Genomic DNA, 24,153 nt, shown 5'->3' with positions numbered 1-24,153 from the left:
TAGAAACGAGTTGGTCGAAATTATTGAGAATGCAAGCATAACAAAGTTGGTCAAAACATCAATGAGGTCAACCAAGGTAAAAGACAGGAGGGTCATAAGAAAAAAGAAGTCAAATATGATTGAAAGAAGCAAACCCGATGTGAGATGATGTACATGGAAAGTCGACTGAAGGAGGAAGAATTTAAGTTTATGGGAGAATTTGTTGGGATAAACTTAAATTTTAAGATTTTATTAATAATTTTGTTTAAATATTATTTTATCAGTTTTGGGTTTAGTAATATTTAATTTGATTTTGATAGAGATAAAATAGATATAAGTAACTTTAATTTTTCATTTATTTAAAAAAATATTATTTTATTTTATTGATATAAAATAGAGATAGATTAAATAGATTTTATCGAGTACGTTGATATTTCACCATCGCCTATGTCGAATGTAGCAAAGATGTCATAATTGAAGCAGCCAGAGCTGGGTCGGTGACTCACCAGTGAATGAGGAAGGAAGAGAAGCCTCCCACGAGAAGAGATTAGTCACCTAAAAAAATAATATTATTTATTATAGAAGACTAAATCCAAAACTTTTTAAAAGAAAATAAATAAAAATTGCTCAAAGTTTCAAAAAACAATAAAACCAAAATCGTGTTATTAAAATGATAAGCCTAAACTTTGATTAAAATAGATTTTTAATGATTGTAACATTACTATATTAAGCTTGATATTATATTTTAAAATGACTTTGAACTTAATTATTTTTATAAAATTGATTTGGAAAAAATCAAATTTATTCTTATTTATGATATAAATTTGATCTTTTTCTTTAATAAATCTAAATTTGCATAGGATGTATTAATCTTGAGGTCTTATTCCGTGCGTAATTAGTATAAAACGTGGAAATTTTGTAACATTAGGAAAAGCATAATCAAAGTGTGACTTTGTGAGTAAGAATAACACTTTTTGGGTTTTCTTTTCGGTTAAGAATGCATCATTGCATCCAGAAATTGAAGGATTCATTCACTGCATCAAAGCAATTTATTATTATTAATTGAAATTCAGACGCCAAACTCTACTGTGTCTCAACATTTTCTACACCAAAAATAAATTATAAAATAAAAATAAAAGTTAAATATATTTATAATTCTGAATATAAAATTAAAATTTATTTTTATTTTAAATTATAGTATATTTTAGTCTTCAAAATTTAAAATTAAATATGTATAGCTTTTGTAATTTAATGATATTACTCTTTACTTTTACGTGTTAAAGTATATTCTAAACGTTATTTGAGCATAAAAAAATTTAATTCAATTAGATTAAAAAATTATATTTTTTCTTTTTAAAATTTTGAAAACTAAACTATATCAAAGTTTAAAACAAAAATAAATTTTAATTTCATATCAAAATTTAAAGATAAATATATTTAATATTAAAAATAACATAATTTGTTATTGAAAAGTAAAATTGTAATATATATATTAGTTTACAGGATGGGAAAAAAAAGTTGTGAAAAGGTGTGGTGGCAACAATGGAAGAATGTTTAGAATGTAGTATTAAAATGTATTGTGTCCTGAGAAAGGCAGAGAATAGTACTAAAAGAAAGCATTTAGAGAGAGAATAATGTATAATGCATAATGCAGCATGCGATTGTGAAAAGTCAATTTGTTTGTGCTGTGCTGTCACAGTTGGCCCTTCTTTAAGAACATGCCTTCTCACTCTTGTTAACTCAATTAACAATACTCTCATTACTTCTTCCACTTCCATTTAATTTATCACTTTCATTTATTCCATACAAAGTACTACTTATGCAGGCATATCATATCTCTCACTCTAGCAAAGATAGACACAAAAAACCCTTTTTTCCTTATGACGATAAGTTTGCAAAAACCAAAATTTTGCAGCAAAATCAATCATCATCACAACACAAAGCAAACATCAAATAATGTTTTTGAAATAACCCCTGTACATATAAACCAGAAAAAAAATCTCTATAACTAAATATATATACACATATAGTATTAATCTATCATCTCAAATATATATTTAAACAGGTATGTTATAATTTTTCCATAATAAAAATGTGGATTCTTTGGCATATGCCACCTTCTTTGGCATAGAATGGAGTTTATCATTGGTAGAAGCCTTGATGATGTATGCAAAACAGCTTGCTGTGAAGATTCGTTGATGGAGGTTTTTGTGGTGTCTTCATTTTCTCCTTCCTCACGGTACATAGTCATCTTAGTGTCAAATTGTGATGAGTCAGTTGACAAATCAGTATTCATATTATCTACATGACAGATCTTCTTTGGCAGCAACAGCTTCCACTCCCTCAAGCTGATCATCTACACAACACAATTTACTAAACCTTGGTTAAAACAAAGGTACCAACCATAACAATCTCTTTGCCTGTATGCCAACATAAATTTACGTACAATGACTTTCCCTCGTACCTTCACATAGAGAAGAGCTTTTTGAAACAAGGGAACATTAAATTTTTCGGACATACAATGGAGATACCACCAAATAAAAGGGGAGAGAAAAGTAATTATTTTATTTGTGATTTGTATACAATTTCATGCATGTAATCACTTGCAGAAACTATCAACAATTGAGATGCCATTTTGTTAGCCCAATAGAAAGAAATCTACAGAGTATACGAAAACAAGCAAAGATGACAAGATCAATTCAACATCAATAGTCTTATTCTAGTAGGTAAGTTTGGTCACATTGACCAGGCAATGTAATTGGGTTTGGCTAAAAACAGTCCTCAATTATATTATTCATCATGACATCCCTTTTAAAAATTTCTGCTAATATTCATCTCTGGTGACATGATCAATTCAATCAAATTAATTAGTATTGTGTCATTTAATAGCACTCGCATGACTGAGACCCAACGATGACAATAATAACTAAATAAACAGAATATTGGCTCACAATTATTATGAACGGAAAAAGAGAAGCTACAGAATATAAGTCATATCAACAAGCTACAGTTCATTGCTTGACTGCAGTAATATAGTAATATGAAAAGGAAAAAATTGTTTCAAACACCAGAAAGACATTCAATATAAAACAGTTAAACTGCCATGAACTGAACTGACACAATTAAATAGTAAAAAAGAGAAGACTTCGAGAATATGCAACAGCAGAAACAAGCACATCATGGTTCTTACCCCCGAGAAAATAATCAATACTATTATAAATTCACATTTGAAGTTTGGACAGAGGCATGTTCATTACAATCCTCGGCTTGACTTTCATTTTTCCTTTTATGCATCCTCTCGTGTAATATAAACTTTTCTGATTTCCAAACACAATCTAATGTAATAAAATCATCACCAAGAGGATAGAAATCTCTAAAAACCTGCACCAATAGGATATATCAAAAAGGGAGAAGAAAATATATCAGCCTATCATTTTACATTCATATGTGGAAAACTTAGAGGAACAAACTAACCTCTATTCCATTAAGAGTTATTTTTGTTGACTGTTTGGTTATAGAGAGAGAAGAAACCATGTTGAACAATGAAACAACATCAAGTAATATCTGTGCAAGGAGGATAAAAGAGGTTCAAGTCAATTGGATCAATAATGCTATATGATAAATGCATGATCATAGTGAGTATAATCTAAGTTTTACAGTATCTAATATCAATCTAATAATATGTCTTTTACTTACCAGCTAATTAGAAAAAAAGTACCTCTGCATTATCTTACATTAGATAAATTGCAACTTAATAAATGATATAGCCAAGATTAAATACATAAACCTGGAAAACTTACTTGTTGAACCAAGACTCGAAGACGTGCAAGCAAAGCCATTATTGTAAGAGAAAATCCCATAAAAAAGGATTGTGCAAACAAGACCGATACCTCACTATTAAATAGTCAAGGAAAGAACTTCTATTTTGCAATTTTAACAGATTATCATAAAATGATAAAAAGGAATACTAAAGGGCCTCTAGTTCTCTGACATTAATTGTGATAAAAACTTTCAAGGCTTTGTGTATTCTACTTCTCCAAAGTATAGAGCAGAATGATGATTCATGGATAAAATAAAAGACCAAAATCTCACATTAGATAACCATAACCAATCAAAATCAGAAAATCAGAAATGTAAAACTTCAAAATCAACATAATATGGGACTGTTGAAGGGAAGAGGAGATGAAATCAACACTGGCAAGTACGAATTAAGAAGTCCATGTTTCAATGAAAATCTAGATCAACCAACAAACACACAGTGGGAAAAATATCAGCATAAACAAAGAAACAAAAAGATAGAACACCAAAAAAAGTCCGGCATTAAGTTAGTGCATATAATCAATATATGCAAGTAAGCTCCTTATGTTTTACAAAATAGCATTGTGGTTAAACGGGGGAAAGATAATGAAAAAAGAATACCACAATCCTATTGTGGAGCATGTTATAAGAAATAAGAAAAAATATTAGCATCATGGCATGATCGTAGTATGGCCAATTTATTAAATTATGAGCATGAGCCAAGTATTAAAATACAAATCACAATATGGCAGTAGCAGATGGATACGAAGCAGCCTTGAGTATTGGTTCAACCATCTGCATAAGAAAACAAAACATAAATTGAAATACGAGAGCAGGTTCCATAAATATAAGCAATCCCATTATGATGCATAGGGAAAATTATTTCAATTAGAATCATACAATTTGTACCAAATACTCATTATTATTATAGTGCATTGTATACATGGAAAGAGGACAGCTACTGAGCTGCGACAGTTTATATATATATATATATTGATCTTAGGGTACTAAGTATGGAAAACATTTAGAATTTAGAGCAACAATATTATTGATCAGCAATTTCACCTCAGCTAATAAGCGTGCAGCTCCTATCAATCGCTCCATAAAATTGTACTTTTCACCATCACATTTTCTCCTTTTTAAACTGTTAAGAACAGTATGTCAAACACTATCATCATCAACAAGACAGGAGTTATAAATTATAATATCATCATATGTAAGAATACCGCTGCATGATCCATATTCACACATTTAATGATATGTGTACAGCACGCAGGTCTATATAATGGTTTAAAAATAGTCATTTCCTATTTTTATGAGATAATGTAAATGAGAATTTCAAAGTTTTCCATTTCTTTTTTCTTTGCCTTGCACACACTACACATAAGGAAAAGGCAAAGAAAATTCAACATCTTAGAAACAAAGAATCCTCATAACAAAGTGCTAAGCACCAGAGACTAATTGCCTGAAATATCATCACAATATAAATATAAATACAACATATTTTAAACATCCAATCATACTTCCTTGCCATTAGCACAATTGTATAGCTAAATTAATTCTTTGAACATGATTTGGGAAACCCCAAGAAAAATAATTGTTAGTAATAATATAGAGCTACCTATCTAAAAGAATAACTTTCTGCCTTGGTTTATCTCCTTTGATAACAAGGATGCATGATGTTACAAGGTCCTCCAAGTTTGCCGATTGCAGGAGTCTTAAATCCCTTCTTACCTACAAATTTCAATACAGAACAAATAAAACCCCAAGAGATGTAAATACAATTTTCCTCAAAAATGCAATCGATTTTAAAAATTGTATATTACAAAGAAAAAAACGCTTTCATGATATTTGTGAAACACTATGCAATTACATATTGAATGTTGACTGTGCAGAAACTGTAAAGCATAACATGCAATGAACCTTCAAAAGACGCTGGAAATAGGAAGAGTGTTGGTGCTGGTTCTTATTTTTGTACACTATTCTCTGTACAATGCCACACTCAGATTGGAGTTGGGGAAGCATAGATGTTATTCTAGCCTCAATTGTTTCAAATTTGGTATCCATTGAGTCCCTGCCAAGCAGCAATCAGACTGTCATCTTCAAAAGCAATACCAACTAATTCTAAATTATTCAAAAACAAAGTTCCACACTTCTAAGGATAATGGAGAAGGAAGTACAACAAGCGAGCTAATAATCCATTTTCATAACCACTATTTAGACAATTCAACTTTATTAAAATGAGGATGCTGAGATCTTTATATTCCACTATTCAATTGGTTTGATTATGTGATAGAAGGAATCTTGTCGTTTATGACTTTTGTCCACCATGATCCAATCATTTCAATTATGTTAAGAAATGACTTTAAGCCTAACTCAATCCCACAAAATCGACTTATAAGGTGAGTCCACTTATATACTCTAAATTGGTCTTATCTTTAGTTGATGTGAAACTTTCAACACACACCCCTCACACCGAGGTATATACATCTCGAATGTGAGACTAGATATTAATGAGTGGTCCAATAGCAGCCCGATAACGAGTGGAACAATATGTCCAACAAACAACAGATATCGCTAGGATAGACTCTCACCTGACTTTGATACCATGTTAAGAAGTAGACTTTAAGTCTAACTCAACCTCACAAAATTGGCTTGTAAAGTGAAGTTTGCACTCACTTATATATTCTAAATTGGCCTTTATTTCTAGTCAGTGTGCCAACAAATTCATATAAGGATAATGACTTGATAATTCAACATGATTACTGTAAGAGGTGGAGCTCCAAGGGAATAACATGAACTTAACGAAGAAAGGTATAATCATAGAGGGATTTCACCGAAGAATAGTGATATAATTGAATTGGATGCTGCGGATTTGTTGGCTAAGTACACGCACTATTGCCAAGTTTTTGGCAAAGGGTTCAAGCGTGATGCGAATTTGAGGATGACATGAGGGCTCCTGGGGATGAGTACAAGACCAATGCTACATTGAGCAACCCAATTAAGAATAAGGGGAAGTTGGAAGGGGAAAGCGAGCTTTTGATGAGTGTGAAGCCAAAGAGATATTCTTGTCCTCAGGAAGGGTGTAGGTGGAACCAAAAGCACGCCAAGTTCCAGCCATTGAAGTCGATGATTTGTGCTAAGAATCATTACAAGAGAAGCCATTGCCCCAACCCATTGTCTCTAAAGCACGCCAAGTTCAGCCATCGTCTCAAAAACCTTAATCAACCACAATTGTAAAACTAATCTCGTAAAATTCCAATAACCTAGGTTCCCTAATTTTTCGGAAGAGTAGGGAATGGAAAACAGAATTCAAACGAGAGGCGAAAGAATTAGGGATTGCAGAAGAAAAGAATTTACCGGTGAGGGACCAACGATGACGGAAGGGCACGTCGCACACTGGAGTGGAGAAGCGCAAATCCAGAAGTCGAGAACTAGAGTGGAGAAGAAAATCCTGAACGGTGAACGCCAAGTGGAGAGAGATGGAAAATGGTGAAGAAGAAACAGAGGGAAGTTTGAATTTGGAACTTTTTTTTTACAATTATAGGCGGTTTTGGTATAAAATCGCCAGAAATGTAACCTAGAAAAAAAGAAAAAATTAACTGCGGTTTCTACTAAAATCCCCATAAATATATTTTTAAAAAAATCAAAACATAAATGTGGTTTTAGAAAAAATCGTTGGAAATTACTTTATCAAAACTCCGAAAATAAATCTTTATGATACATTATTTTATTTTTGTAGTGTTGTAAATTTTTTAACTTATCTTCTACTCCATCCATACTTCTTTTACAAACCATTATAATAATAACAAATTTTATTTTAAATTATATTATAAATTTAAGGGTAGAAAAATTATCTACATATTTTAATAATACATAAGTAACCACTATCTATTAGAGATTCACATACAATTTTTTTCCATAAATAAATCAAAATTACTTACAAATATCAATTATTACCTACAAGTTTTATAGGTATAATGTATAACGCATAATGCAGCATGCGATTGTGAAAAGCCAATTTCTTTATGAAGATGCCTTCTCACTCTTATCAACTCAATTAACAATTTTCTCATTACTTCTTCCACCTCCATTTAATTTATCACTTTCATTTATTCCATACAAAGTACTACTTTTACTTTTTTTTAAGTGTGTTTAAATTTAAGTTAAAATACTTAAATTAAATTTTATTGAAATAATCAATGGTAAAGAGTATATTCAAAAGAGTACAAATTTTTTTCTTAGATTTTCTTTCATTTAAAATTTCAAATCACTGTTTCTAATTCATAATATTCATTTAAAATGGACGAATTATATTCACTTCATGAATATTAAATTAGATTTTAGATATCACACATTGACATTATATCATAGCACTAATATATGTCCCTTAAAATGAGCATTAAGTATTTTGTTCAACATATTAAACACTAATTAGTATCATATAATAGTATTAATCTAAAGTAATGATTTTCAATTTTAAAAGCAAAAAATAAAATAAAATATTAAAGCTTATTGACATAATTGACTTGAATGAGTGGTTAAAGTGTAATGAATTGGATTGGTGGAAAAGATAATGGTTTTGGAAGAAAATAAAAAGAACAATAGTGGGGTAGGTGTTTGTGGTTGAATTTGTGAAACATGAAACCTTAAAGTACATGGTTGAAGTTATGGAATTAAAAGGGAAGTAGATAAGTTGAATTCTTAAGGATTAGGGAATAAAGGAGGAAGTTGAGTTCTTTTGTTATGGTCCACACTTTCACAGTTCTACACTTTTCCCAATGGAAAAAGTACTCTCACAATTCAAGGCCAAGAAAACAAAGAATTGTCACATCATAGTATCATAATTATTTGAGAAACCACTTTGATAAATTAATTAATAATACAAATCATAATTAACTTTGAGATTTGTTTACGTGTAAATGATTCACATTTGTAATTATTGTTATAATTTCCCAATCATAGACTGTGTGTTTATGATTTGATTGATCATCTCAAAACTTCATCTAATAATTGATAAAATTATAATAAAGGTGTTATCTATGATTTAATTTTTATAGATTTATAAAGGTGAATTAGACTACTGAGTTAAAAAGTATAAATAATTTCTCTAAAAGTTTAATTATTTGATGGTCTTCATTTTGAAAACAATGTCAACTTGATTTCTATTTTTTTTTAAATTTCAATTTTGTTCTTAAATTTATTAATATATATCAATCAAATCCTTTTTTATTAATGTTGTTTAAACATATAAAGATTTTATGATGTGAACATTTGGACAAGTAAGAAAAATTAAAATACAAAAATCTTAAAAACTTCAACATAGTTTTACAAGACAGACATCCATACAGTTCGAATAAATGCATGGAATCTAAAAATAAGGCATAAATGATTCGAAAGTTAAAAAAAAAGAATAATAGTTGTTCTCTTCAAGCCTACTTGCGATAAGAGTAATTTTTAAAATAATTAAATATAATTCATAGTTGATTAGAACGAATTTCGTTTTAATCCTTTTAATTTAAAATTTAGGTTCACTGTCCAAATAATTCTAAAAAAGTTTTGTTAATTTATTTTTGCACTGTATGAAAAAAAAACACAGACGTGATAAAAACATTGAAAGATAAAAATATAAACAAGTCGTTGTGTGAAAACTTACAATTCATCAAGTTCATGACAATCTTCAACCGTGTTTAAAGGAAAAAAACTAAAACAATCTTTCACCAGATTAACAAAAGTGAAGAAATAAAAGAAAATTTGAATTTTGAAAATAGAAAACAGACTTATCACAGTTCTAGGAAGAATTTAGCAGAAAAGTTTTTCTATTAAGAAATTAAACATCTATTAAGAGAAAGAAGAAAGAAGGTACTATACTCTACCATCACGAAAAGGTCAACATTTTAAATGTAGAATTAAAAAAAAAAGATGGACAAAACAAAGTAACAGTTATGAAATGGACCAAAACATTTTCCTATTTCCCTTCGCTCTTGCTATCGTATCTAAAGCCATTTGGTGTTCATCCAGGACCAAAACATGATCATTGAAAGTGAAACCTAAGCTACACAAACATGTACGTTTAAGATATTACAGCTATAGTACCCAATCATCGCAGGTTACAGTACAACCAAATTATGCTGCTCTTCTTCATCTATAAGTTGCTGTTTTCAGTCTTCCTTCTTGTCTGGTTCGTCCAGCGCAGCCAATCTTTCAACAAGGGGAGGATGAGAATAGTGATAAGCAGAGAACCAAGGATCTGTATTCATAGCTGACAGATTCTCCTCCTGAAAATGCAGCCACAAAAAAAGGACTTTAGTTCCATCATCAGCAACAAAACTACTTTTTACACATAATAAACATGAATAACAGTAGTGAAAATTGAAAATACATCCACAATAAAAAACAAAAAAGAAAATTCTTTCGTAAGCTAATATTAACTTATGCTTGTCAACTTTTGGCCATGTTCAAATAAATTTCTCCATTAAAGCTTGTGAGAGAGAAACAATACAGAGGAAAAAATAAATAACTTTTTTCAGAAATTAACATTAGCTTATGCACAAGTTGATATTAGTGTTTGAAGAAGCTAATGAGAAAAATTTTACAAATTCATCCATGCATAAGTTAATTTAGTTTATGAAAGATGCTCAATCATTTTTACTTATTTCCTACTTTTATAAATGCTTTACCGTCTAAACAGGGTCTTTGCATAAGTTGATTTTAAGTTAAAGGAAAAGTTAAATTCAATTTAAGTACAAGTAGTTGTTCGAAAATTTATTCAAGAAAAGTCCATTTCAAACTAGGAAAATAATAGTATGCAAGGACATATAATAAAATGTCACCTGTAGTTTCACAAGCCCAGATCGTAGTTCAGATGCATATCCAAGCTTTTTAGCAAAGGCATCAGCCTGCATAGGATGTTACACATAAACAAAGTCAAAAGGAGACAGACAACACAAAACATAGGAGATCAAGACTATGCTCGGTCTCAGTTGGAGTCAAAAAGGGTAGGTGGAAATGGCAATTTTTCAGATAGAATAATTTCTAAACAGCATATATTTTCCACTAATGCATATGCACCACAACAAAAAGGGAGAAGAAAGAAAACCAAAAAGGAAAGTAACCTGAAATTCAAATGATCGGCTGACAAGGTTCAGACCAAAGCTGACCAATTGCTGAAGTGGGATTACAGTATGCTGCAAACAAACCCAGGTCAAAGGATGTTAAGTGCTTTGAGAATAAAATCTTTCATGAGGCTATACAAAGAATAATCCCATCTCTTTGTATTTTCTTATTTATAAATGCATAACCTTATGTGATTTACACATTAGAAATTCAGCCTATGTCTCTCTCTTTTATTTTAAAGACGTGAAGACACAAACTTAGGACTTCCGCAAACTATCTTAACAACACCCCCAGTGGCTTCATTGCACTAGTGTTTTAAGGATACCCAATAGCTGTAATGTAAATAATTCAAACAGGCCTCTTATTTTTTACCAGTAGAAGGGGATGTCTGAGAAGGCAAAGCTAGATGAGTTTAAGTAACTAAACATGGTTCGCAAAGCACAATCTTGGATACCTCCCATGCTAGCATAACCTCTGGCTATGTAGATTTGCATCATATAACAGATTATGCTCCTTACATGGATTTTGAGATGATTGAATGGCCAATGCAATGGTAAAAAACTCTAAATTAAAATAATTGAACATTCAATACAGGTAACACCCACAGTAGGGATTGACCAGGATTTCGGGGCATGGCCTAAAATTATACAAGTCATGAAAAAATATATTTTAAACAAAATTGTGATTCATTTGCCATCGTTTGATCTTCAAATTTAAAGGCTTTCTTGACAGCATCCGAAGCAAATAAACTAATAATCAATTTCAGTTCTCCTTGATACAAAGAAAAGCACAACTTTTATATTACCATGAGATGGTGGTAAGCAAGCCAAAGATCAAACATAATTGTTATATTTAGGCCACCCACCACATTGTGACTGGATTCCTAATTGCTATAGAAGGAAGGCTAACGAACAGAAGGCATCATCTCAAATACATATTCGATTTAGCATTAACAATTTTGAATCTTTAAACATTTTGTATATACTGTTAATTGAATATGTACCACACAGGTTATCTTAAAAGAAACAAATATTATCCAGTCATTGGCGCAAACTATAGATTGTAAGTATGCTGCAGAAAAATGTACATCCAATGTTAGGCCCATTACTGATGAAGAACCTCAAGGCCCAACACAGGATCAAGAAAACGTGGACAGAGGAGAATTACCCAAAAGAATCAGAAGGAAACCCACACACCTCAACGACTACGTGACTAATTGATGATTTGGCAGTATTATGGTTCTAGAAGGATTTAGGATCATAACTAACTTCATTCCTTTTGCCATTTTTACTTTTTCGCGTAGCATGTATGCTGTTATATAGAGGTACACTAATGATTGGAAAGGCAGCAAATATACAACAAAATTCTGTTTCCCTCTAGAATTCTATTATTCTCTCTGTCTGAGCATTAATCTTGTTAGGGAACTAATTGTATATAGTAGAAGGAGAAACGTTACCCAGCCTAACTGCCAAGGCAGTTAGGAAAGTCAGTATAAAAGGGGTGGCTTGGTTGGTGAGAGGACAGTTTTTGGAGTATTATTGTTTTGCGAGAACTCTTGTAGTTCTTTGGAGAGAGGTTAAGCTCTCGGGTTACGTTGTAACACCATTCTTGTTGATTCTTTTCAATAAAAGGAGGCTGTATAATTCCGAGTACCTGTTCTGTGTTGTGTTTCTAGTGCTATTCATAGGTTCTTGATTAAAAGAACCTATCATTTGGTCCGACCTGCCGGATCGGAGTGGGGGTGAAGGATCAAGAAGTAATCGAGAAACTGCCGGATTGAGACGCCACCGGAATCGTGTGCGGGTGAAGGAAATTGCGGTTGATAGAATGAAGGCGCAGATAGGGGAGCTACGACCAGATTATGCAGCAATACGCCAAAATTATGCTGCAATACGCCAAAATTATGCTGCAATACGCCAAGATTTGCAAGAAATAATGAGGATGATGGGGGCGCGGGCTCACAACAACGACGAACAATCAGGTGGAAGTCAGGCTTACGTCAAAGGGAACCAGCGACGGTGCGAGGAGGATATTGGAGGGAGAGTGGGTGGCGATTACGGTGGGACCCAAACCCACAATCACTGTGGCGATCACCAGGAGGTGCAAAATCAATGGCGGAAAAGGGGTGAATTAACCGCTTTCGAAGGGTTGGACCCGTTAAACTGGATCAATAGGGCGGAGAGGGTTTTCGAGCTTCAAGGAGTAGCGGAGGAAGAGAAAGTGCAGTTCACGGACTTAAGCATGGAGGGCAGCGCGGGCTACTGGTTCAGAGCCTAGAAGGAGAAAGCCAAGAACCGTTCCTGGGATGGCTTGAAGGAGGCCCTGGTGATAAGGTTTGGAACCATTGTTGAGCGTTTGGCGGCATCGAAACAGGTAGCGACAGGGGAAGAGTATGTGCAGGGAGGCGAAAAGGTAAGAAAAGGGAGCGGAATAGAAGACGAGTCATCTAGGGGACGAATGCGAGAAGCGGTTACCGAGCGGTACGAGGCCAAGTACTGTAGACCAGACCGAGCGGGATTAGCCGAACAGTCCGAGGCCGATCGCTATAACACAGGCAGATCAAGAGCTGCCGAGCAGTCAGACGAAATAGAAGACCAGTCGACATAGGGACGAACGAGCGGTCAGTGGACACAGTCCGAGGCCGATCGCTATAACTCAAGCCGATCGAGATTTGCCAAGCGGTCCGAGGACATAGAAGACCAGTCGTCTTGGAGACGAACGAGCGGTCAGTGGACACAGTGCGAGGCCGATCGCTATAACACAGGCCAATCGAGGGTTGTCGAGTGGTCTGAGGTCAAGCGCAATATCCCAGATGAGGTTGCCGAGCGGTCCGAGATAGAATTAGACCTGAAGTAGACGGAGTTGTCCACTCTCTCGGCTGGTGGCCCTATTCAGCCAAAAGCGATGGAGCTGCATGGTTCGATAGATAAAGAGCCGAACGGTATAAATATAGTGGGAAGAGAGCCGAACGGTATAAAGATAGTGGGAATTGAGCCGAACGGTATAAAGATAGTGGGAATTGAGCCGAACGGTAGAAGAGGACTGTTGGATCCGAACGTGAGAAGACCGGAACCGAACGTGAGGGGACTAACAGAACCGAACGGGAGAGTTCGTCGGGAAGCCAACGGGAGAGGATTGCCGGATCCGCACGGGAGAGGACTGACGGACCAGAATGGAAGAGGACGGGAGGAACTGAACGGTCTTATAGCTACAGTAAAATGCCGAACGGTTTTACACTCAAAACGGTCTCCTAGTCATTGGCCGAACGGTCTTACAATTAGATTCAAAGGCCGAACGGTCTTACAGTCCAAACAACCTCTGAGTACTTGGTCGAACGGCCTTACCATTAGAATGAAGGATGAGGAGGGAAAGATGGATGTTACCACATCGGGAGGCGATAACAGGGGAAGAATGGTCAGAAACTTACCTTATCCAGAGTTTCTGAAGAGGCGGGAAGAAGGAAGGTGTTTCCGATGCGGTGGACCATTCGCTCCGGGTCATTGATGTGCGGAGAAGAGCTTAAGGGTCCTGTTACTAGCGGAAGACGAGGAGGAGGAATGGGAGGAAAACTTTAACCTGGAAGCAAAAACCCTGGAGCTGTCGGCATGTTCGGCGGAGGGGCTGACGCCTTCCAAGACCCTGAAGTTGACCGGGTTGATAGGGGAGAGAAGAGTGGTAGTCCTGATCGATAGTGGGGCCAGCCACAATTTCATTAGCCGGAAGGTGGTGGAGGAACTGAGGCTTCCGGTAACAGAAACGACCACATACGCGGTGAGTTTGGGTGACGGGTGTAAGAAGTGGACTCGGGGGCGATGTGAAAAGGTGGGATTGAAGTTGGGTAATGTGAAGGTAGAGGAGGACATGCATGTGTTTGATCTCGGTGGAGTGGATTTAATATTGGGTATTGCATGGTTGGCAAAACTGGGTGAGGTGGTTATTAACTGGAAAGAAATGTCTATGCTGTATGTGGTGGATGGAGAGAAGAAGAAAATCTGCAGTGACCCAGCCTTGGCAGGACAGCTGGGTGACACAGACGCATTTACAAAAATAATGGACGCTGAGTCATGGTTTCAGTTTTGGGAAATGTGCGTAATGGAGCAGGGGACAGGCGGTGATGTGTTGGGCCAATTGACTGAAGCTCCCTGCACGGGTACAGCAGGTGGGGAAAGTAGCTTTTCGTTTACAATTACCCGAGGCAGCAAGAATACACCCAATATTTCACGTTCCCCAACTAAAGAAGGCTGTGGGTGAGAAGAGGGTTAAGAGGAACTTCCAGCTGAATTACAAGCCTACCGACCCATGTTTTGGCCGGTAAGGATTTTTGACAGAAGGACAAGGCAGCTGGAGTAAGAAGAAATACCTCAGGTGTTGTTAGATTGGCAAGAAGGGGACAAGAGGGTGGCCACCGTGGGAAGACGGGGCGACTAAAAAAGAGCAGTTTCCGGTATTCAACCTTGGGGACAAGGCTGTTGGGGGAAGGGGAGTAATGTTAGGGAACTAATTGTATATAGTAGAAGGAGAAACGTTACCCAGCCTAACTGCCAAGGCAGTTAGGAAAGTCAGTATAAAAGGGGTGGCTTGGTTGGTGAGAGGACAGTTTTTGGAGTATTATTGTTTTGCGAGAACTCTTGTAGTTCTTTGGAGAGAGGTTAAGCTCTCGGGTTACGTTGTAACACCATTCTTGTTGATTCTTTTCAATAAAAGGAGGCTGTATAATTCCGAGTACCTGTTCTGTGTTGTGTTTCTAGTGCTATTCATAGGTTCTTGATTAAAAGAACCTATCAAATCTTCTCTCTTTTCTGTTGAGATATCTCTCATCCAATCATCAAGCAAACAATATTGGGAGGAAAGACAACAATTTTGAAATGTACCTGGAATAAGATAAGCCCAATGAGGACTGGCTCTGTATCGAACCCAAAACTTCGAAACAGATCAGTTGAATTTCGCACCAGAGTATATCCTCCAAATTGCAGAAGTGTAAGAATCTACAAGAACATATCAAAGCACTAAACATAAACTCGGACAAATATTGCAACACCTTTTCCACTAAATATTTAATTCTATTTGACATGGTGAAAAACACATGCAAGCAAAGCATTTGATAGAGACAGAACACAAAAATACTAATTTACACTTCCATTCCTTCTATTTTAAAAAATAGTATCCCCTCCCACGAGAGATTAATGCATTAAATTTCAATGTAATCTAATGTGAATGAGCCTATCACGACATTTTTTCTCTTTATGCAGAAAGAAAAATATCCCCAACAGGCCCATTTTCTTTAAATTGAACCAAACTGGATCATATTTCATCTCAAACTGGAAGGAAGTGTAATTGAAGTCTTTAAGATATGAGAGAGCTTAATCTAAGAACTCTTTGGGAAGGAAAGTGCACTTTACCCTTCAATAAATTTTAATTTTAAGATAATCTAATCAAATCATGCCTTTGACTTTCTAAAGGTATTCTACAAAAGAGGAGGATTTAATTGAATTTACAAGTTTACTGCAGAATATTTCATTGCCAAATACATTATTTCTAATTACAACACCAAATGCAACGGCAAGTTATAAGTGATGTTGTGATTGATGGTTTCACAAAGAAAACCACGCAAGTATTCCATCATCATATGTAATTAAAACAGAGGCATGCTCTAAAGGTGAGCGAAAAGGAGATCCTTTATCACCTCTCCTGTTTTTCCTTGCAGAAGAGGCATTAGGAAGAAATATTACTAAACTGGCACAAGAAGGAAATCTGTTAAAAAATTTATGGGATCAAAATCTTACTATAATGATTTTCTGTAGATGCACTATGAGGAATCTATCTAACATAATGCATGTGCTTGAACAATATAGTAAGGCAGTGGGCTAATAGTGCCAAGTCTAAATTCTATTTCAGTAGCAATTTTCAAGACAGAGAATTAATAGAATCAAAGATCGGATAGGGATTCAACAAGGTTCTTAGCCTTTTGTCTATCTTGGTGTATCTACGTTCAAAGGGAAACCTAAGAAGGTTCATTTGATGCCTATGATTGAAAGAGTTAAAGCTAAAGTTGCGAAATGGAAAGGCTCATTGCTGTCATACATGGGGAGAGTCCTTCTTTTTAAATCAGTTGTTCATAGTATGCTTTTCTGTAGTTTTGGTTAGGAATTTTATTTGGGCTAGTGATATTTTAAAGGTCAAGGTAGCCACAGTTGCTTGGGAAGTTGTGCTCTGAATATCATGAAGGTGGTTTGGGGCTGAGATCTGTTAGGGCTGTAAATGAAATATACATGGTTATGTTCGGATTATATCACAACACGAAATGGATTGATCACATATGCTTGCTGCTAGAGGCTTTTGAAAAATGGTTCTATTGTTAAAACTATCCCATCTTCTATATGGGTTAGTATTAAGCATGTATATACTCGGTAAAGATCACACTGCTTGGAAACTTGGACATGGACAAAATATCAAATTCTGGACTGATACTTGGCTTATTTAATTCTTCGAACATTGATAGGAGCATACATAATAGGCTTAATTCAAAGGTTTTTTATTTTATTTTTGAAAAGGAACAGAGAGTTCGTGATATTTTGCCACATGATATTGTACAACAAATTAAGCAGATTGTGATTTCCATAGCTAATTCCCAGGATATTTAAGTGGTGATTTAGCCATTAAAGATGCTTTCTTTTGACATAGTCATAATTCTAAACCACAGGTTTCTTGGGGGGAAATAATCTATGGAGATTGTTATTGCCTACGAATGAGCTACTTAGGAAATGTAGGGTAAATGTGATGTCTTTTTGTCCTTCTTGTTATAATGATTTTGAAACTGCAAAACATCCCTTTTTAGCTTGTCCCTCTGCAGTTACATTATGGACTTGGCTTCAAAGCATCACAGATCAGCAGCTGGACACTTCAACAATTAAGACACACATACATTCCAATAGGAATTGGAGTAATTTGGTGGCAACAGAGATGCTATCTGCTGTTACTCATATAGTAGCAGGAATTTGGAATAGCAGAAACAAGATTGAATTTGAGGGGCTTCAAATACAGTATCAACATATTAATATAGAATTTTCACGGCTGTAAATCTTTCTGGACCAGTAGCAGGTGATATGAACTCTAACATTGTTGAGCTTAAAATTCTTAAGGCTTTTGATATTACTTGCAGATCAAGGAAAGAAGATAATATTATTCAACTGGATTGATCTCCTCTAGATGAAAGGTAAATCAAATGTAATACAGATAGAGCTTACACTAGTTATGATGACCATGCAGCATGTGGGGGAATTTTTAGGAATTCAAGAGCTGAGAACATTGGTTGTTTTGTGAAATTTATACAAGCAAATTCAGCTTTTGAAGCTGAACTCCCGGGTGTTATCTAGGCTATTCAGCTTTGTCTGATACTTCTTCAGTTCCTCGGAAATTAAGGAATAGATGAAATAATGTTATAAAGTTTATTAAGGGTATACACTTTAGATTTTCACACATTTATAAGGAGAGAAATAGGTGTGCAGATAGTTTAGGTGCTTATGGTCTTAGAACTTTAATTTTTACTTGGTGGGACGGAGTGCCTCCTTGTATTATCTCTGATTTTTGTAGAGATAGATGTGGTTTCCCACATTACAGATTTTCTTAGTGGGTTTTGGCCTGCTCCCCCCCTCACTTTTGTATTTCTTTTATCTTTTAATTGTATTAAAAATGCTGCATATAATTGGTACAGGTTGTAGTGCTAACCTGGTTAGAATTACAACCTCTATAGTGATGCAATAGCATTCTTTTTTATTAAAAAGAAAAGAAAAAACAGAGGCAAACTAGAATTCACTTTCAGTTCAGTAATGCTAATTACACAAACCTGCATTGCAACAAACGTGTACACAGTATGGTTGAGCTTCCAGTGTCCCAACTCATGGGCTATAACAGCAACAATTTCCTCATCATTTTTGCACTGTGTAACACCATTTTGATAATGTAAGGATCAGTCAACCACAATTCTTAAATAGAGAACTTAATATGGACACTCACTATAAACTACTCAAATATACCAATGCCACTAAAAGTTGAAAGTAAAATCAGAAGATTGCAAAGGAGCGGTCATTTATGCAGAAAATGCCAACAAAAGTTTATCATCAAATTCTCATGTGAGCCTGTAATACAGAGACAATCACATATTGTTGGAATCACAACCACTACCTTGAAAACACCACATCAATATTAAAAAAATTCCCCTTTGTTATACTCAGATTGCTACATAGTACATACACTCCAACAGTTTAAACTTTAAACTGAAGCAGTACATATAATCATGGTAGTTGAATCATGAAGAGCTTATGTTTCGTATCGTGAATTGTGTGATTCATAAACATTTTAAAAAATATAACATACAAGACATACAAACACGTAAATATGTAATTAATAATAACAATTACATTAAAATACAAAGAAAGCTCTTCTAAAAGGCTGCAATACAACTCGAGCTATAAAACAACCTGAAAGATAAAATAACTTTCTGCAGTTAGTAATTCCTAACCTGTTGAATTAATGTGTCATAAAGCACAATCCTTTTGTTCTTGAAGAATCCATACATATAGGCCTGCAATATATATTTAGATAAATTACGTCAAGAAAATTTACAAACTAAAGATAGAAAACTGTGAAAGATTATATTCTATACTTTCGTTTTTTATGTCGTAAGAAATTAAAGAAAGGTTAAGCAAATTAGAAAGTGTGATCACATATCCAACTCAAAATATTATAAGATACAAAAATAAATGGTATCCCCTATAAGCCATCATCATGAGGTTTTAAGCAACTCTATTGAAAATCACAACAAGCCAAGGAAACCACTCTACAATAGACTGACATCAAATACAATCCTATAACTCCATCAACAGAGGTATGACAAAATTTGAGCATTCAATATTGAAAAAGATCCTGAGTCCATAAGTAAGGTTCAAAAAGGCCAATCATATGGAAGCCATTATTCAGGACCCTTTTCAGTATATGGCAACAGAAAAAAGTTTATCGTAATAGTTTATTGTGTATTAAAAATGTGACTGTGAGCGCATGTTACGGCTACATTATAATCATCCCAAGGGATTAATAAAAAGATGAAGACAACTACACGACAAACAAACATAAGAAAATTTAAAAGGGCTAGCAGTTGATAAAAAAAATCAGGATGATTGACAAACTACAAAAAATTTGAATCCTCTGCATGCATGCAGACAATAAGAAATAAGACTTACTGGACCTCAAAAGGCAGGTGTAATGGAAAATATAAATTAACGTTAATCAATATATTTGAGATTTGAGTAAATATGCATCATTACAAGGGTAATCGTATTGGTTTTAATTTTACAGGAGTTCAATATTTCCTTACATTGCTGTGACTTGATCTTGTGGACCCATCAACAACAAACAGTTTCCTTAACGGAAAGTTGAGGGTGGAAGCAAGTTTCTCGATTTTCTCCCTGAGTTGACCATCTGGAAGCTAGTTACAAGAATATCATGAGCACAAAAATAAAGATATAAAGTGTGATTAGAAAAATACAGAAAAGATTTGCACGAACTACAATGCCAACCAACCCAACTCCATTAATGTGTTAATTATATTTACAGCTTTAACCTAGCAGTTATACAAAAGATTACTGTGCCCTTCCTCTAGCTTGCTTCTCCCAAGGTCAAGCAGACTGTTTCTTATCAAAGCCACGCTCTAAATCACCCCATCCCCTCACCACCACTGCCAGCATCCACATCCATCAACTTAACCTCTCCCAAAACTTCACGTCATCCCCCCAATCCAGAGTCTAAGTGTAATTAGCACTAACCTTTGAAGACTTCAATATAACTATGCCAAAATTAAAATAAAAAAACATGGTACACATATACTTTTTCTAAAATATAGTAAGATGACAAAATCTTACAGGAGTGAACTTATTGAAGAGTGGAGCTATCAGTACTGGATAAAGAGTCATCATCACAATAGAAAGCCCAAATGTAAACGCCCAAAGATAGATGGCTAAGTATGGACCTCCTTTCTGCAAAAATTAAAATGAATGTTCAAATAGAAAACAATGAATTCATCATCCATCACGGCAAACAAAATGACAGGAAGAGCATAAAACATAATTTAGTAAATACCACACCCAAAAATATCTCGAAATTAGGAACAACTAGAAAATTCAAAATATCAAGCTTAAGTTTTCAAGCAATGATTTTGAATAGCAGAAGATTTTACCTGTATTATTACAATGATTGCAGACACAATAGGTGGACCAATTATCACAGCAAGGAAAATTCCTTTAATCATGTCCCTAAAGAATAACCACGGTGTTTGCTGTATAAAGATCATAAAAATGTAAGGATAGAAGCATATATAAATTTTGCAAAAGAAACTTGCATACTCAAGTGTGAAAAATCTCAATAAAATAATACATAGATGATTGAATTTGAAGAAAGAATATAAACCTTATTAAAACCATGACGGGCCTCAATCACAAAAGTTGAGTACAGAGAAAAGGGCAAATCGGTTATCTGCAGAAAACGTAAAAGTGCATAATAGATTTTATTAAAATGTAGATGAAAAGATTGATAATAATTCAAATGTACACACATCGGAAGCATAAAAAAGCTAGCATCCATGATCTACCAAAACTAAAAAAGGAATAAAAAAGAAAACCTTATTCCAAAAAATAATGTTTCAGCACATAATATCAAAAAGAGAGAAAAACAAAAAACTAAATATCCAAGTTTATCTTGGTGAAGTTGAAATATGGAGTAAAACTGATGGTCTCAATTATGCACAATAAACCCAAAAATTACTTTATTCCCTAGCAGTAAAAAAGCGTCAAAAGCATACCTGTGACCAAATCATCAAACCAGCTAAAAAGGCAAGAGTATGCAGTATTTCATTCTCTGCATTGAGACCAACTGTTGTCACATATTCTCCTGATTTCTGCAAGCAATAGACATAAACTTTACAATGGCAGAGAGGAAGCTATACTTCATAAGCACCATAACAAATTCTCACCTTCCAAAACCAGGGCAATACCCCAAAGTACAAAATTGTAGAGTCTGTCACTATTGTCACAAACTCGTGAATAAAATGAAAGTGGCTGGACAAAGTAAATATAAAAATCATCTGTAAGAATGTTAATAGTACACAATTACAAAAAAGAATACCAGAGATACCCTTGTGCGAGTGTAAGATCTCATTATCTAATGAAAGAAATTCACACGAACAAAAGAACAAACCTTTTATCAAGACTATAGGCTCTTGATTTTTCAAATTTCTCTTGGCTGATAACCCCTTCTAAAGTCTTTGGAAGAGTTGGAAGTTTGAGGGCCTTATGTTGCCGCATATCCAAGTAAGTTTCAAATATATACATTAATATCATAAATCCTGAAAATAGATCAGAAGAAAACCAGGAACATTTACATCTTTATTTTCAATTTTTCAAGGTTAAGCAGTGGATTACAGCCAAAACAGTACATGAAAACAGTATAGGATAGTCAAAACTGGACCAAATCAAATGCTAGAAAAAAGCCAAATTCATGGAGAATGGTGGTGTAAATGAAGGGACTAGACAATTGGTTGTAGGGTCCAGTGAAGCTAGTGAGTAATACGATGCATCAAGATTTAGGTGTCAGATTTGAGCAGTTACTCCTTGTAATATTCATTTTACTAGTTTCGCTTTTACCCAAGTATAATCCTACAGTTTCGTATATATAGATCGATCCACATTATGTTTCGTGTCTGCTTCTTCTCCCTATTTATATTTGTTCACTCGGTTAGAACAAACAAAATGTTTTCACACGAAAGGAGTTGTGTAGCGTCATAAAGCACTGCCAAACATGTTCCATTACATCCACCCAATTTGACATATTTATGGAGTTGTTCACACTACCAAACACCCGATTTCATTAAGGCAAGTCAGCTATGTTTTAATAAACATCCCAGCGAAGAATCAATGCAAGATCAAACAACTAGCCAACCTAGCTTTAATGCCCCCAAAAACATACTATATAGGCATAAAATAATCATACTTTTTAATCCTAAAGTTTTTTTGAAGCTATCTACACCACCTAAAACCAAATAATTGCAGTTAAATATCCAAGTATGACTAATCAGTGAAGTCTCGGGTGTGCAAGTCCATCAGGGCTTTCCATAACACATCCTTGACCACCCAACATCCTTTAAAACCCTACTTTGTCCTTTGTTTCTTCATCTCAAGTTATAATTAACTAAATAGAAAAGGAAGCACAATGTCTATCGACATTATTCTTATCTCCCCAACACTGGTTAATGGTCAAAGACCCAAGGGTTTTCCGATTTCAAAGAAAACTACATACAGAAAATAACAAAAACACATAGAAAAGGAAAATGCTAGTACAAGTAAAAGAGGGGACTGGGACTCAAAATCCTCAAGTGAATAATTACAGCACATTCAATTAACGCATTATCTCAATCCAATAAAAGGGTCAAAATGCACAATTTACTTAAAAAATGGCAAATTCATGAGAAACCCAAATCAAATTACCATGGAAAAGAAAGAAACTTTATTTACAACAAAACCAGTAGCTGAAAGAAATAGTTTTTGAGTGTGGAAAATAAGAGAGGGGGGGCGGGGGAGAGGTGGGGAAGGGGGGAAATGCAGAAGGGGGCAACAGAAAGAGAAGAAAGAGCTCACCGACAACGGCTTCCATATAGGGAAACGCCATGGCTAACACAAAAGCTGATGAACACAACAACAAATGAAGAACGATGTATCAGAAGAAGAGAGAGATCATTGGGTTTTATAGAGAGTTGCTTCGAACATCGGATTTGGGATCAAAAACCCCTTAGGTCCAAATGTTTGGGACACGTCTAAAAAATTTGGGTGTTATGTTATCCACTTAATTATGTTTTTAGCGTATAAAGTTAAGAATAAATTTGTTTTTTTTTTAATTAATACGTTAGTGTGTTTATTAAAAGAAAATAGACATTGAGAAAATTAATTATTATTATTTTTAGGTTTGTAATTAAATTTTGAATACAATTAACTTTAAAAATAAATTATAGGTTTAAAAAGATATGTTTATAAAAATATAAATAATAAATTTTGTAAAAATATAAAAGATAAAACATGTGTAAAAATATAGTAGACCATCTAAAAGTATAAAAGATATGGAAAAATATATAGGGTTGACTCGTTAAAAATATAAATTAGTATATTTATATATGGATGTAATGTGAATTATTAAACTCACCTAATCAATGTATTGATAAAC

At 34.3% G+C, this 24,153-nt stretch overlaps 1 protein-coding gene and 1 pseudogene across 1 annotated transcript; both read right to left on the bottom strand.

Annotated features, from left to right (window-relative positions):
• Positions 1-1,899: 1,899 nt before the first annotated feature.
• LOC108328339 (uncharacterized) lies at positions 1,900-7,321 on the bottom strand (annotated as a pseudogene).
• Positions 7,322-9,660: 2,339 nt separating this feature from the next.
• On the bottom strand, positions 9,661-23,749 carry LOC108329170 (CAAX prenyl protease 1 homolog). The gene is made up of 14 exons (XM_017563251.2): positions 23,574-23,749; positions 22,138-22,285; positions 21,914-21,998; positions 21,743-21,838; positions 21,352-21,417; positions 21,122-21,220; positions 20,808-20,921; positions 20,264-20,374; positions 19,412-19,474; positions 18,737-18,829; positions 15,765-15,878; positions 10,893-10,964; positions 10,611-10,676; positions 9,661-10,055 (listed from the first exon to the last, which is right to left on the bottom strand). Exons 1-14 carry the CDS (start codon positions 23,602-23,604, stop codon positions 9,939-9,941), a joined length of 1,275 nt encoding a protein of 424 aa, XP_017418740.1. The 5' UTR covers positions 23,605-23,749; the 3' UTR covers positions 9,661-9,938.
• Positions 23,750-24,153: the final 404 nt, after the last annotated feature.

Source organism: Vigna angularis, chromosome 2 (genome assembly GCF_016808095.1).
Source record: "Vigna angularis cultivar LongXiaoDou No.4 chromosome 2, ASM1680809v1, whole genome shotgun sequence".
Classification (NCBI taxonomy): Eukaryota; Viridiplantae; Streptophyta; class Magnoliopsida; order Fabales; family Fabaceae; genus Vigna; species Vigna angularis.
This window is presented reverse-complemented; position numbering and strand designations above follow the sequence as displayed.

Bases quoted from the DNA above. Each gene is read 5' to 3' on its own strand.
- LOC108329170 (XM_017563251.2), bottom strand. From the start codon at position 23,604: ATGGCGTTTCCCTATATGGAAGCCGTTGTCG. The intron at 21,418-21,742 runs GTATGCTTTTGA...CGTTTTCTGCAG, and splicing joins GTTTGATGATTTGGTCACAG to ATAACCGATTTGCCCTTTTC. The intron at 10,965-15,764 runs GTACATTTCAAA...GTTTGTTTGCAG, and splicing joins TTGGGCTTATCTTATTCCAG to CATACTGTAATCCCACTTCA.